Raw genomic sequence first — 16,022 nt, 5'->3', positions numbered from 1 at the left:
GTTCGCCAGAAGCGGCTTAGTCATGCTGGCCACATGACACGGAAGCTGTACGCCAGCTCCCTCAGCCAATAAAGCAAGATGAGCACCGCAACCCCAGAGTCGGCCACGACTGAACCTAATGGTCAGGGGTCCCTTTACCTTTAATATTTCTGAATACCAGTTGCTGGAAACCCCGGAAAGGATAGTGCTCTTGTGCTCGAATCCTGCTTCCTGGTTTGCTGCAGGCACCTGGTTGGCCACTGGGACAACGGGATGCTGGACTAGATCAGCTCTTGGTCTGATCCAGCAGGCCTCTGATGCTCACCTATTCTTAATCATGCTGTGTTTGAGCAAGAGAGAGTCTCACACTGCCTCAAAGATTTACTCCTTACATCATAAGCTTTCATGCTCACTTCGTCAGATGCGCTTCGGTTAAGTACCCAGTGAAGCTAGCGGCTCTCCACAATGATTCCAACCACAGTTAATCTTCGAGGTGCTACAAGGACTCTTGATGGTTTATAGAGCCAACAGACCAGCACCCTGACTCCTCTGAACGTCATGTCTAGAGTGATCTATGCTGCTCCACTTATTGGAAAGGTTTCGTTGACCTCTTGTGAGGTAGACAAAGCAAAATATACGAGTTTCAGCCAGCCAGCTGCTTTAATTACAGAGAGGAAGATTAGGTGTATGATACCAGGGCTCAGTTGCTTGGTAACCACAGCTGGAACCTCTGTGATGTTCTGTGGCGTTATGTGTGTTTTAAACAAGGCCCTTTCTTAGAAGGGGGTGGTGATTAGGGATTCATATATGTAGTACTGAGAGGGTCACACTCCATTCCTAGGTTCACATTTTTAAATTCTTTACTTTAAGGATAGCTGTGTTTTGGTTTGCATATTGTTTAGGAATGTGTGAATTTGACAAGTAGATTTCAGCTGCTGGGAATCGCAGTTGGGGAGAGTGCTGTGTTGCCCTTTCCTCCTGCTTGTGGTGCTTCCCATTGGGAGAATCTGCTTGGCTACTGTGAGAACAGGATCCTGGCCCATTGGCCTGATCTAGCAGACTCTTCTTACATTCAGAGATTTTCAAGGAGAATGTGATCTATCTTCTGATTGCTCCTGTTCTGCAGTCAAGAGAAAGGTATCGTGTTTTTCACTCTATAAGACGCACTTTTTCCCCTTCAAAAATTAAGGGGAAATGTGTGTGCGTCTTATGGAGCGAATGCAGGCTCCTTAGCTTCAGCGATAGCAATGCGAAGCCTCCGAAGCGCAGAGGGAGAGCTCCCCCCGCGCTCCGGAGGCTTCGCGTTGCTTTCGCTGAAGCCTCCTGAAGCCCCCGGAGTGCAGCGGAAACTCCCGCTGTGCTCTGGGGGCTTCAGGCAGCTATCCGCAAGCCTTTGGAGCGCAGCAGGAGTTCCCGCTGCGCTCCGAAGGCTTGCAGAAAGCCTCCTGAAGCCTGGAGAGCGAGAGGGGTCGGTGCGCACCGAGTCCTCTTGCTCTCCAGGCTTCACTTCGCTGGAGAGGCGCTGCACAGTTTTCCCTCTCTGCGCAGCGCCCCTTCAGTGAAGCGGGAGGAGAAATGGAAGGGGCTCCGTTTCTCCTACCGCTTCACTGAAGGGGCGCTGCGCAGAGAGGGGAAGAATTTTCCCCCCCTGTTCTCCCCCTCCTATGATCCGGTGCGTCCTATAGAGTGAAAAATACGGTATCGTCAGATTTCCTTATGAACACCCCTTGCATTCCCATCTACAGACATATTTCCCCATTTAAGATCTGTTCTCGACTTCCTCTGCGGAAAGAGTCTACCGTAGTGGGAGATAGCTTGAGCCACTTGCCCTGGTGTGCTGAACTTTCAGAGGTGGGGCCAATAAGCTTTTGACACACCCATTAGAAAACAACAATAAGGCACGCGGATAAGCAGCTCCAGGGACACCCTTCCAACGTATATTTTACTCAAAGTGCAAGGAAGCTTACCTGAAACTCCACCTGCCACAATGGCGGTTCTGGGCTGAGTTGGGTGAGATCCTGCAGCTGGGCCTTCCGAAGCGGGTTCTTAATGAGAGCAGAACTGGGGTCGCTGGCCGTGGGAACCTTCCGGAATGGTTCGTGGTCAGCAATTTGATTGGTGCTGTACGCCCTACGCCGTGACGGAGCTGTTGTCGCGTCCACTCCTGGGAAGATAAAGCGCCAGTAGGTTGTATGCAACTAAATCCGACTTAGACTAGGCCCACTGAAATTAATGAACCTAAGTTAGCCATGCCCATTAACTTCAATGGACCTACTTTGAGTTGGACCAGCCTTGGATACAACTCTACATAGCAATATAGGCAGGGGGGCAGGGGGGAGTTAATAGGTAAAGCTCTCCTCAAAGCAGCAGCTCCCTTGAGAAATAAAATCAGTCAACTAATAGAAAGGCTGGTAAAAGGTACACCTGGCCACTGAGGTCACCTGGGCCTCTTGTGACAGGGGTGGATACATGAGCAGCCGCAGTCTGTGGACCCAAAAAGAGGTAAAGGTAAAGGACCCCTGGACGGTTAAGTCCAGTCAAAGGTGACTGTGGTGTGGCGGTGCTCATCTCGCTTTTCAGGCTGAGGGAGTCAGCGTTTGTCCACAGACAGCTTTCTGGGTCATGTGGTCAACATGATTAAAATGCTTCTGGCGCAACAGAACACCAATAGAGAAACCAGAGCGCACAGAAACGCCGTTTACCTTTCTGCCACAGCAGTACCTATTTATCTACTTACACTGGCGTGCTTTCAAACTGCTAGGTTGGCAGGGTCATTCCACATCAAAACACCTGATTTTAATACTCACGACTCAGATTTCCTTCAAGAATTTTTTTTAAATTAGTTTTATTTTGATATCCAAATAAGCCCAATTGGCTGAAAAATAAGCGAAACCGGAGGTTTTTTCTAAACTGATGCAGAAATTGCATTAGCCTAAATCGCTCAAAAATCAAAATTTTAAAAAAATTCTCCTGTGCCCAATTTTGGACCAAAATATCTTTAAAAATTAATTTGAGGTTCTCTCATAGGTATCTACACATTAAAAAAAATTGAAGAAAATCTGAGTCATGAGAGCACATGACACCAGGTGATTTGGCGTGGAATGACCCTTCAAGGAGCCTAAGGTAGTATCTGTGGTTCTCTCCCTCTTCATTTGACTCTCACAATCCTGTGAGGTAGGTTAGCCCTAGAGATGGTTACTGGTCCAAGGTCATCCAACGTGCTTCATGGATGAATGGGGATTTGAACCCAGGTCTCTCCCAGGTCCTAGCCCAGCACTCTAACCACTTTGCCACCCTGGCTTTCATCTAAAGTGTGGTGCTTTACTGCACCAGATAAAAATGCCTTTCCAGGATGAGCCCCTGCACTTTGCACCATTGTGAGCTGTAAAGCGACATGCAAAAGGAACCAAAATAAGGTGGCTTCTTTCCCAAGGACTTGGCAGAAAGACAATTCCATTTTCATTTAAAGATGAACCTACCTAATTCACACTTTCTGAACCAATACACAGACAGAAACACGGCTATCCTTCAAAACGAGCCCTTCTCTGAATTCTGCAATGGAGATCTCCAACCAAACATTGCATACGAAAATAATAATTTTTAAAAATGAATATGTATGGGGGGAATGCACACGTTCGTGAATATAATGCACGTATTAGGAAAAGTTGCTTCGCAAAAGATGTGTGAATTAGGCAAAATTGCATAAGAACATGCATATATGAAAATAAACTTGCACAAGGACGCTAATGAATTTTCATGAGGTCGCCGCCACACCGCCAAACTTGATCTGGAAACATGGAAAATGGAGCAAAACATCTGGGAAAGGAGGAACGTTTAGGAACAGTAAAGGAGAAAATCTTCTTTTCCCCTTTTACATGTATGAACGACATCCAAATAGCTGAAGGAGAGGAAACTGACCAGAGTCCACTTCAGATTCACTTCCCAGGTCTCTGCCAACCTCCAGGAGTTCAGGGGTCCTCTCTGAAGGCAACCCAGTTTCTGAATCCTTGAGGCAGCCCCAGACATCTGAGCCACCTCCTTCTTCTTGTGAGTGGAAAAAAACGGAGCTGCCAGACTCTTGGGAATGCAGCATGCTGTAGCGTCGCCTCTTGTCCTAATGATAATAGTAACAAATAATATTTTTTTATTTATACCCTGCCCTTCCTGGTTCAGAAAACCAGGCTCAGGGTGGCTAACAACAAATTTAAAACATTTGATGTAACAAAAAACAGCATAAGATACAGAATTGGACAAAATGACAGGAAGGATTCGAAACCTGCGGGACCAGAGATTTACACAAGATTGGAAGAAGTATATGAATTATCTGAAGAGCAACTGTAATCAACAAATTACGCTAGTAGGACTACAAGAAGTTTTGTAAGGAGAAATATATTAAGTGTTACAAAGTAGAAAAAGATAGAGATATTGGTTATGAGTTTGAAATGTAACAGGGAAGATAAGAAATGCATACTGAGAGATTAGATTGGAAAATTTTCAGACAGGATTGATGGAAGTCAAAAATTTGAATAAAATGTAAAAGTATGTTTAATTACTGTTGAAAATGATATGTTTAAAAAACTAATAAAAATTATATTTATAAATACAGTATAAAACTTGAATAACAATAAATTCAGAATTCAAAAATCAATTTAGGGGGGGGAAAGCCATCCAATAAACATTAGATGATCACCAGGGCTAGCTGGTTAAATTAGTCCTATTTGGGCCAGCAAGGAGACCAGGGGAGAATTAGCTGTGGGATCCCAGATCCTAGGGGAGAGAGGAAAGTGAGGGAGGAAACTGGTTCAAAAGGATCACTCAGCTCCCGTGCAAAGCTACCTGATACTGCCCCACACCATTTGGTCCATCTATCTTGTTGCTGTCTACACTGACTGGCAGCAGCCGTCCAGGGTTTCAGACAGGCTTCTCTCCCAGTCCTACCTGGAATTAAACATGGGACCTTCTGCATGCAAGCAGGTGCTCTAATGATAAGCTACAGCCCTTCTCCACTTGCTGTCTTTTTTTCCTTTTCTTCTTCTTCTTCTTCTTCTTCTTGACTTAAGAAAGTTATACAGATAGCAAAACGAAGAAGCCTAAATTAACATTGCCTTCTACTGATAAGAAATAATAATAACTACAGTGGTACCTCGGGTTAAGTACTTAATTCGTTCCGGAGGTCCGTACTTAACCTGAAACTGTTCTTAACCTGAAGCACCACTTTAGCTAATGGGCTGCGCCGCCGGACCCCGATTTCTGTTCTTATCCTGAAGCAAAATTCTTAACCTGAAGCACTATTTCTGGCTTAGTGGAGTGTGTAACCTGAAGCGTATGTAACCTGAAGCGTATGTAACCTGAAGCGTATGTAACCCGAGGTACCACTGTATTACAATAATGAAAATACTAAAAATACATTTACTTCCCCTTTTGAACTTCTATTCTGGTTACAATATATTACTATTCTATAAGAATCTATTATATCCTTTGCCGTCTCATATATTATTTTATTTCTCAAATTCAACCTAAGTCTCCCCTTCTCCCCACTGCTTCCCTTCACCTGTGTGAGATATTGCCATCATAATATTTTTTTTCTAGTTGCTTTAACAAAATAGAATAACATGAAAACTGTTAAATTATAATTACTTCTTTTGTCCTTACACGCTTAACAACTGCCTATTAAGAGTTCTGCTTTAACACCATATTTCTTCATCTATTCCCCTATGCATTCCCATTCTGTGTAGAATTTTTGATTGGAACAGCCCCTGATTGATGCAGTCATTTTTGCCATCTTGGCAAACTGTCTTTTTTTCTCCCGGGTCTGATTTCTCAGGCGAGGGTGACCATCAATAAAAGATGCCACCTTACATGGCTGAAACATTGCCTCATTGAGTTCGGCCTTGCCTGCTGTAACTGGGAGTGGATCTCCCGATTCTCATGGCATTGAGTTTGTATAATGCCTTCTACATGGAATCAAAGAATTGTAGTGTTGGAAGGGACCCCAAGGGTCATCTAGTCCAACCCCTTGCAATGCAGGAATCTCAGCTGAACAGGGTAGGGCTGTGACCTGGATTCAAGAACTAAGGTATTTACTTGCCCCGAAATGGAAAGAACAGAAGTCCCAGCAAAGGAAGAACAGATATAAATACTTATGGAGAAATGGCAAAATTTACAGGAAGAATAAGAAATCAAGATACAGTGGTACCTCGGGTTACATACGCTTCAGGTTACAGACTCCGCTAACTCAGAAATAGTACCTCGGGTTAAGAACTTTGCTTCAGGATAAGAACAGAAATCGTGCTCCGGCGGCGCAGCAGCAGCGGGATGCCCCATTAGCTAAAGTGGTGCTTCAGGTTAAGAACAGTTTCAGGTTAAGAATGGACCTCCGGAACGAATTAAGTACTTAACCCGAGGTACCACTGTAACATTTTTTTAAATAAAAAAAGGGAAATGGTTTGTTGAATATTTACAGATGAATTATAAAGAGATGAAATCATTGGCAGGATTAACAACCTGCAGTTTTATAAGAGTATATATTTAAAGTAGATGAGTAAATGAGCAAATTAAGTGAATTTGGAAATGCTGAAGATATTAAAACCGCAGAAAGTGGGGGAAGGAAGTCAAGTTTTGAAATGTCAAAATGATTGTAAAATTAGTGAAATGTATAAAATTAGTGACACGTATAAACTTGAAAAGTATAAATAGATTTGTTGTTTAGTCGTTTAGTCGTGTTCGACTCTTCGTGACCCCATGGACCAGAGCATGCCAGGCACTCCTGTCTTCCACTGCCTCCCGCAGTTTGGTCAGACTCATGTTTGTAGCTTCGAGAACACTGTCCAACCATCTCGTCCTCTGTTGTCCCTTTCTCCTTGTGCCCTCAATCCTTCCCAACATCAGGGTCTTTTCCAGGGATAAATAGATAGAGAAACAATTTTAAAAAAATAATAACTAAGGTATTCACCATCTCAAAAAAATGGCCCAGACTGGCCAGTTAATGCGATCAGTGACCATTATCTTGACAGACAGGAGAAAAGCCACACTCAAATTTCTGTTGTAGACCGCCTCTTTCTGTGATGTGTCTATGATACCTTTGGGTGGTCTTTGGTTAAGGGGCTGGGCAATTTCTAAAGTCTTTAAAAGTTCTTACACACCTTCGTTCTGGGTCCTCGCCTCCTTGCAAGGTGGGGAGGGGAACTCTGCTGCAACAGAAAAATAAGATCTACCTTGCTTTCACTGGATCTTGCCTCCATCCATTCATCTCTGACTGATAATGGACTTAGGGGATACTGAGTCCTTTGATGGAGTGTTGAGCTGTAAAAGTCAACCCCGTTTTTTTCTATAACGGGGGAAGAACAGGATGGAGCCAGATTCTGGAAGCATATTGTTAATGGCATTATATTAAGTAGAAGGTTTACTGTGAGGGGTTACTTACCAGCCTGGGGTTCGAAACATACAGGGACGTATCACAGACAATGCTGTAGCCCACCAACCGGTCCCCTGGGAAAAGGCAGCTGGCACTGACAGGTGAGATTAAGACTTCGGCTGTTTCAGGGAAGACCCAGTCCACGGAGACGTCGCTAATGACCGGAGCCATCGCCTTCTTCAGAGATTTTATCATCTGGGAACCCAGAGCAAGAACAAGTCTGTCAAATCAGATTCCAATCACATGTACTGGTAAACCTTTGTGCTGAGATCTGGTCATAGTTATCCACATATTCAGGCCAGACTACTGCCATGAGTTGTACCTGGAGCTGCCTTTGAAGGCTACTTGGAAATTTTGGTTAGAGCAGAATATGGACGCAAGGCTGCTCACTGCTATGGAAAGTCGGCAGAATAAAGAGCTTACGGGTGCTTAGCTTGTTTCTAGGAATAATTGATGTACAGTGGTACCTCGGGTTAAGTACTTAATTTGTTCCGGAGGTCTGTTCTTAACCTGAAACTGTTCTTAACCTGAAGCACCACTTTAGCTAATGAGGCCTCCTGCTGCTGCCACGCCGCCGAAGCACGATTTCTGTTCTCCTCCTGAAGCAAAGTTCTTAACCCGAGGTAATATTTCTGGGTTAGCAGAGTCTGTAACCTGAAGCGTATGTAACCCGAGGTACCACTGTACTGGCATTGAACTAGAAAGCTCTAAAAACCCAAATCACTGCCTGCTCCCCTGCATAAAAGATGGGAGAATGTGGGAAACAACAAACCACATTGGCAGAGTTTATGCTTTGCATGCAAAATTTTCCAGGTTCAATTCCCAACATTTCCAGGTAGGGCAGAGAGACCTGTCTGAAACTTTGAAGAGGGACTGCCAGTCAGTGATGCAGTTACTGAATTAGATGGACCAATGGTCTGACTCAATATAATGCAATTTCCTGTTTAAACCAGCCCTTACAAACATGAGGACTAGACTCTTATTTTTAAGCGAAGGCTCATATCCCTATGTGTGATTGGAACAGGTAAAGTCCACTCTCTAAGCCAAATTCACAGTCCACACACTGCATACCAAAGTCCAATAACGTTGGTGAACATAACATAGAAAATGCATTATATATGTGGATATTGCTTGGGGGGGGACGTGTTATTTTGAGGAGAAAATACATACAAATGCACTTATCAGGAAAAATCTGCACAAAAATGCTGATGACTTTTTCATTTTCAAAGAATCACAAATGTTGCTGTGGAAATGTGGAAAACTGACTTTAAGAATGAGAAACCAAGAGAAGCTGAAACAGACAGATTCTTCCATCCTTATGCATGAGTGATACCGCCAAGTATGGCTCCAATTAAACAGAGTTCAGGAGGAGTCAAACACAAGACAGAGCAAACCTATGAACAGTGTGTGTGTGTGTGTGTGTGTGTGTGTGTGTGTGTGTTGGGGTGGTGAATCTGCTCACTCCTAACTCCAACCTTCCGAAAGCTTACGATGCAATAAATGTATTTTAAAATGTATTGAAAGTGCCACAGCTGCTTTGTTGATTTTGATTCATTCCTATGCTGCTTCCTTCCTCTGTGTTAGGGCTCCAGGAACAGGGTACACTAAACAGTACACTTACTTTAAAAAAAAAAAAATGTTGTCTGCAATGCTGCAGTCCTCAGAATCCTCTGCCTCTCCATACCAGCTCATGGTTCAGGAGCTGCTTTCAGAGGCAAAAGAGAGTGAAGCCTTCTGCTATAAATCACACGGCAAAACAGGAAAGTGTTGTTTTAGATGAGGCTGCTCCATGTGTCCCCCGAGAGCAGTTGACACTGCTTTTTTCAAAGAAGTCCAATGGCCAAATTAATGGCCCTATAAATGCTTGCTTTCATCTCAGGGATACAGAGCGGAGAATCTCAAGCTTTTGAAGACGCATAAATTCCATCCCCTCATTTGCTCTGTCTCTTTCTCCCCCCCCCCCCAACTTGGCTGATCTGCAAAAAATAAAAATAAAAAAAATTAAAGGTTGTACAAAACTTGTGAGCCGGCAAGATTTTATACAATCCAGACTGGAAGAAGATGAGCTGGTGGTCCACAGACTCTTGAAACCTTCTTTTCCAGCTGGACCAACCCTGATTAGAAGTGTCATTGCTGGACTGTGAGTTGGGAGCTCCAAACATTTTGTGAACATTTATATATTCATGGCATTTTTATCTGACCTTTCCTCCCGTCAGCATTTGGTGTTTGTATGCAACAGCAGGAGGTTACCTTTAGCAAAATGTATCCTTGCTTGGAGCACACCTTTAATTGGAAGGCACTCAGACTAAGTGTAAGATAAGGGAGCTTATGTTTATTAAGGGAAGGGCATTCTTGTTTGGAAAGAGTTCTATAGCCCTAGCTAACTAACTAGTTGGAGAAACAAGGAAGCTCCTATTGCCCCTTCTTTCTTGGAAGGTACAAGCAACGTGGCCTTGGCGCTTGCAAGTCCAGAAAAAGTGTGAGAGGAGGTGGAAGGGGAAAGAGGATGAAACTTAAATGACACTTTGGCTTCAAAGGACAGGTCAGCACAGAGATCAAAGGGACAGAGACAATTTAGGAATCTGGACTCTCCCATTATATCTGTCTTAACACCACACAGAGCCTTCTAAGCAAGCAGAGTTGCACCTCAGCATCCATCCAATGTCTCCAAGGAACCCAAGGAGCAATACACTTCCCTCCTTTTGCTCTGATAATCATCTTCTTCTCCGGCAATCACTCGTAGCCGAGTAAGATTGTCTTCCATAAACACGATTTTAACAGTGAGTCTGTAAGTGATTGTGGAGGGCAATTCTGGATCCACACCTCCTTCCACGGTGGGGACATTGGTTTCCGGGCGGGAGTTGATCACGGTGTGGATTTGCCAAGCATGCCTTCCTCTTAGCACGTTTCTCCCTTGCATCCTGAGTTTGAGTGTCTTGATCAGGCATAGGCAAATTCAGCCCTCCAGATGTTTTGGGACTACAACTCCCATCATCCCTAGCTAACAGGACCAGTGGTCAGGGATGATGGGAATTGTAGTCCCAAAACATCTGGAGGGCCGAGTTCACCTATGTCTGGTCTTGATAATGCCCTGATAATGATACTGTGGTGGCCACTGGACAGGAATCAGGAAGGAGTGGGCATTCCTGGTAAGGAGGGATGCTTGGATAATACAGTATGGGAAATTGTGTGTGAGAGGACATTGTAGCAGTCAGAGTGCCCAAATGCTTGGCAAGCCAGGAAAAAACAACAAGGAGATAGATCTTTTTAAATATTGGTGATAGCCACTCTTAAAATTATATGCAAACTAGCCTCTCAAACATCTTCACTCTGTTTGTGAGGTGGGATGGAGGAGAACTTTTATGTTACTTGCATATTAATGAGAAGCAGTCTAATCTGCACTTCTTGAACCAACAGGCAAACTGAAACACACCTATCCTTTGAAATTCACCTTTCTCCAAATTTTGCAGTTTTCCTGCCCAATAATGTGTGCAAAAGTGCACCTATTAAGGACAGGAGTGCCTAAAAATCCAAATATCCCTGAAAACAGCATGCAAACAATGTGCATGATGTTAAGGGCCTGATTTGGGGAGGGAAGGTGTGTACGTATCAAAGCCGTATACAAAGAAAAAAGTGTTCATTAGGAGACATTTGCACTGAAATGGCTGACCAATTTTCATGAGGGTGTGTAATAAGAAAAAAAGTCAATCAATCAATCACAAAGTACTTCAGAAAGGTGGAAGACAGTATTTCAGGGCGGGGAAAATGAGAAACTGAAAAGCCCCTGGAAGAGCAGATTTGTCCATCCCTATTAGTGGGCCCGGAAATTGGGAGACAGGGGAACAAGTTCACCTAAGTTCTTCAGTGGGAGGAGAAACTCTTCAGGGGCATCTGGCAGAAGCAGAGCTTTTATCCTTTTCTTCCAAGTCTGACAACCATCCTCCACAAGGCCCCAGACTGAGCGTCATTCCAGGGCATGGTGTGAGGAAAACAATGGCTTTTGACGCCGGTGGTCTGAAAAAGCCTAACACTTAAAGAGTTGTCAGTGTGAGGAGTCTGACACACCAAGTTGCTTTGACATCACACTGAGGCAAAAAAGCAGCCCTGTTTTATTGCTCCCCCCACCTCCAATTTCCGGCTACTGAACACCCAGGTTCAGGCCCTGGCTAGAAAACAGAAGGGCTGGTTCCACTTCTTGAGCAAGTTACCTCTCCTCTGCTTCTATTGTCTCCGATGTGGTGAAAGCAAACCCCTTTCTCCAACCAAGACTGTTCTTTCTTCCTGCACAGAGACACGCACTCCCCCGCCAATCTCCCTGCTCTTGCACACAAAAGGGTAAATTGCATCTCTCCAGTGACTGGTCCGCGGGGGCGCTTTTCATCCGACATAACTGGGCCCACTCAATGTGTGGGCGTCAGGGAGCGGAGAAAGAGCACCAGCTGCCAAACCGCCTGCCTCCACAGTCCTTCTGAGACGGGGGGGGGGGGGAGATCATTAGATGATCAGAAGTTTTAGTCTCAACTGCAAGACTAATGCTGTGTTGTCACATTAAAAGACCAGAGCATCTTGGAGGAATTTTGAATCGTAATGAAATCCAGGGGGGTGGGAATGCTTTTTCTGGTGGGATGATGGGGTGAAAGGAGACACTGCAGAGGCTGTGTGGATGCCTCATTTGATGGCTATTGTCCACCTAGTTCAGTACTGCCTACCACTGACTGGCAGTGGCTCCCAAGGTTTCAGGCAAGGGTCTGTCACCTGGAGATGATGGAGAGTGAACATGGGATGTTCAACAAGCAAAGCAGGGGCTCTTCTCACTGAGTTATGGCCCTCCCCCCCCCCCCAAAAACAGAATGACAAAGGATGGTGCTGGCCTCAGATGTGCTCTGTCTGTTTCTATTTTTCAGGCATCGTTTCTGTTTTCTGGACCCTGCCTCTGACAAATCCCTGCCTTATGGATTTTCGCCTCTTGTTAGAATTTTGTTTGTTCAATGCACAATAACCTTTATTTTGTTCTAGGGATTTTATTCCCCCTAGCATCTCAAGGAGCTACATCCCTGAGCGGAGGATGGATGCCCCTTTATCAAACACACATGCAAATCCAAGCACACAAACCTTTGGCCAAGCTAAGAATATCAGAAGCTGCCTGATACATGATACAAGCACATCAGGGTGTGTATGTGTGTGTGTCGGGGGAAATACACAAAAGAACTGAAAGATGCAGCATACTTTACAGGAGCTTAGAAAGCTGTCTTATACTGAATCAGACCATTGATTCCTCTAACTCAGGATTGTTTACACAGACAAGCAGTGGCTCTCTGAGATTTCAGGCCTTCCCCAGTCCCTGCCTGTAGATGCCAAGGACCTGGGACCTTCTGAAGGCAAAGGATGATGTCTACCAATAGGCTACAATGCTCATAATAAATACAGAAAGCTTCCTTAAGCACTGCTTTACGTAGCTCAGTGCTGTCTACCTGCCAGGGTTTCAAGCTGTACCTGGAGATGCCCAAAGTGAAAATTGGAACCTTCTACATGAGGGGCACAGTTGCCTGGAGCTGATAGCCGTAGTTCTAAACATCTGGAGGCACCAGCTTGACAAAGGCTGCTCTGGTGCCCCCTGAAGGTACCTTTGATCAATGATCCGAAGTATGAGCCAGCAAATGAAACAATTCTTGAGAAAGCCTGGCTCGGTTGCATGCAGTTGTCTGCTGTTCCCAAGTGTGCTGACCTTAGGACACTGGAGTAATATTGATAACAACAAACAAAAATGGGAACTGCGTGTGATCTGAAATGAAGAAAGGAGGGGGGAGGGGAAGCTCAAGTAGGTCTGTGTTGGAAAGACAGAGTAATTCCCCTCACTTCCATTTAAAAACAACAGACAAGGATAAAGACTGAGATTTTTGTGTGCTACTGACAGAATGTAATCTAAGATAAAGTTTAATTGGGCCATAAATCTCTTGCTGGAAAGAAAAGAATTTGGGGGCTGTGATAAGAACGTTGCAGAGATTCTGGGAGTTGGAAAGGAGTATTACATCTTCAGTGCATTCAAAAACTGCCCACCTTTTCCTAGGCTGAGAGAAAAATGGCAAAGATCTGCAACATGTTTTACTAGTGAGACGAAATGGTTTCTAGCAGACTGTCATCTGTTCTGAGACACTGAAGCAAGGGACGGAAAAATAAGACCTCTGAGAAACTTTGAGATTCGGTTCCGCCCCAAGCCACAATGGGAGAAAACAATAGCTGGGAAGTGAAAAAGACAACACCATATACTGTGTGGACAGAAGGATTCTCCATGGATATAAGAGTTTTCACACCCAGGGCACAATAAAGATAATAGTTTGAGGTCACCTCCAGACTGGATTATTGTAACTCGCTCTACGTGGGGCTGCCCTTGAGACTGACCCAGAAACTCCAGCGGGTGCAGAATGCTGCAGTGAGACTCCTTACGGGGTCTTCGCTGCGAGATCACATTCACCTGGTGCTATACCAGCTGCACTGGCTCCCGGTGGAGTACAGGATCAGGTTTAAGGTGCTGGTTTTAACCTTTAAAGCCCTATACGGCCTAGGACCCTCGTACCTACGGGACCGCCTCTCCTGGTATGTCCCACAGAGAAACTTACGGTCTTCAAATAAAAACATCTTGAAGGTCCCAGGCCACAGAGAGGTTAGGCTGGCCTCAACTAGAGCCAGGGCTTTTTCGGCTGTGGCTCCGATTTGGTGGAACGCTCTGCCACAAGAGACTAGGGCCCTGTGGGACTTGACATCTTTCCGCAGGGCCTGCAAGACAGAGCTGTTCCACCAGGCCTTTGGCCAAGGCACAGCCTGACTCCCTCCCTCGGCAATCTTTGCGGAGCTCTGGCCCAATGGTTGCCAGTGGCTTGATTTGAATTAATTTTATAATGAATGATTTTAGAGTGTTGTTTGTGTTGTCCTTTTGTACTGTTTTATTGTTGTTAGCCGCCCTGAGCCCGGCTTCGGCTGGGGAGGGCGGGATATAAATAAAATTTATTAATTATTATTATTATTATTATTCACTTAAAGCTTTATAAATTTATATACTGTAACATCACGAATGAAAATAATTATGTAGCTGTTAACGAAGGGATTATTATTATTACTGAAATGTAACTGACATTAATTAGGATTATGGAACACACTGATATAAGATTGGAAATGCACCCAAACCACCATGTGGGGAGCCACTTTCACTAAAATGTAATAATTGGGAGTTGATTGGCACTTTGATAATTGTATAGTTTGTTATTGCTATAATTTGGCTATTTTGGGGGATATATTGGAAAACTAATAAAAAAACGTTATTAAAAAAGTGTGCTGATCTTAATTGCTAGTTTTGTCTTTGGCTCAGGTTCCTCTGCAGTAGGGTGACCAAACTTAAATTGAGCTCATCGACCATCTTCCCTGCGCTGGCTGACTCCAATCGAAATTTTTTAATGATAGAAAACAACTGATTCCAAAGCACTTCAAAGTTTGCACTGGCTTCCTAAAGCCGGGTGAAAACTCTCAGGCACACACAAATGGGTGCACTGGGGCCAACATTCTGATGATTCTAGTCCCGAACTTGGGAAGATGGACTTGGAAGTAGTGGTTGGTCTTCGGGGCACACTTTGCCCCTTCCCCAGACTTACGGGGGGGGGGGGAGAGCAGATCTATGCACATTTCCACAGTGGAAAAACTCTTGCAACTGATTTGCTTTGGAGTGGATTTAAAGTTGCTTAGACACTTTGGAGCATGTCTGAGAACCCACCTCCAACCACCACTTTCTGAATCATGGTTCACAAATTGCCATCTGTAGGCCCTAATATATATATATATAACTTTTTTTGGAGTGTTCCAAATTAGATCTGTCTTCTTTTACTTCTGCATGTGATTCTTGTACAGTCGTGCAGAGGACGAAGTGGAGGCAGCAAGTGTATTGAGCGGACAGGGACAATATCACCAGAACGATAGGAAGTACATATTACCACAGCACACTTCCCATCATTCCCCAAAAGTCCTCCTTGGGTTCAAGGGGAGCCCAATAGCCTGTCGTGTCAGAGCTTGGGGCCAGGGAACTGGGAGCCATCAGATAGTTTTCCCAGGCAGGCTAAGGCAGGCAGAATCAGCTTCAACAGACATCAGGACCCTGGACAGCTCTCAGCGGCCCCTGTTGGATAAACATCTCAGCAGATTGCTGAGACCATCTGAAGAAGGGGTCAGCAAACTTACCACGCCTCGGGCCAGTGTCTCCAGCGCCAATTGCACGGTGGGCCGGAGGGCGAGGGAGCGCATGCCCATATGTGTGCGCACATGCTATTTCCGATGCACTTCCGGGTCGGAGGAGCACCAGAAATAGCTTGTGCGCATGTGCACAGGCCTCCTCCGACCTGGAAGTGCACCAGAAAGAACGCTTGCCCATGTGCAAATAACGCTTGCGCATGCGCACAAGCTATTTCCAGTGCTCCTCCGACCCGGAAGTGGGCAGCCGCGCAGCACAGCGCTGGTAAGAATGGGCGGTGGCAGCGGGGATCGCCACGGGCCAGATAAACGAGTCCCTTAGGCCTTATCCGGCCCGCGGGCCTTAGTTTGGGGACCCCTGATCTGAAGCCTTAGGTAGCTTGGCAAAGCCTTTACT

The 16,022-nt window shown here is 45.0% G+C and overlaps 1 protein-coding gene across 6 annotated transcripts in view; it reads right to left on the bottom strand.

Moving 5' to 3' along the window:
- VWA5B1 (von Willebrand factor A domain containing 5B1) overlaps positions 1-16,022 on the bottom strand; it is a 75,792-nt gene that overhangs the window by 15,031 nt on the left and 44,739 nt on the right. For all 6 annotated transcript variants that reach the window (XM_083628490.1, XM_083628494.1, XM_083628493.1 and 3 more), the window contains 3 exons: positions 7,403-7,588; positions 3,898-4,093; positions 1,947-2,143 (listed from right to left, as the gene is read on the bottom strand). In XM_083628490.1, the coding sequence (XP_083484616.1) occupies positions 1,947-2,143; positions 3,898-4,093; positions 7,403-7,588 (579 nt within the window). The remainder of the gene's footprint in view (positions 1-1,946; positions 2,144-3,897; positions 4,094-7,402; positions 7,589-16,022) is intronic.

Source organism: Podarcis filfolensis (genome assembly GCF_964270895.1).
Source record: "Podarcis filfolensis genome assembly, chromosome: 8".
Lineage (NCBI taxonomy): Eukaryota > Metazoa > Chordata > Lepidosauria > Squamata > Lacertidae > Podarcis > Podarcis filfolensis.
This window is presented reverse-complemented; position numbering and strand designations above follow the sequence as displayed.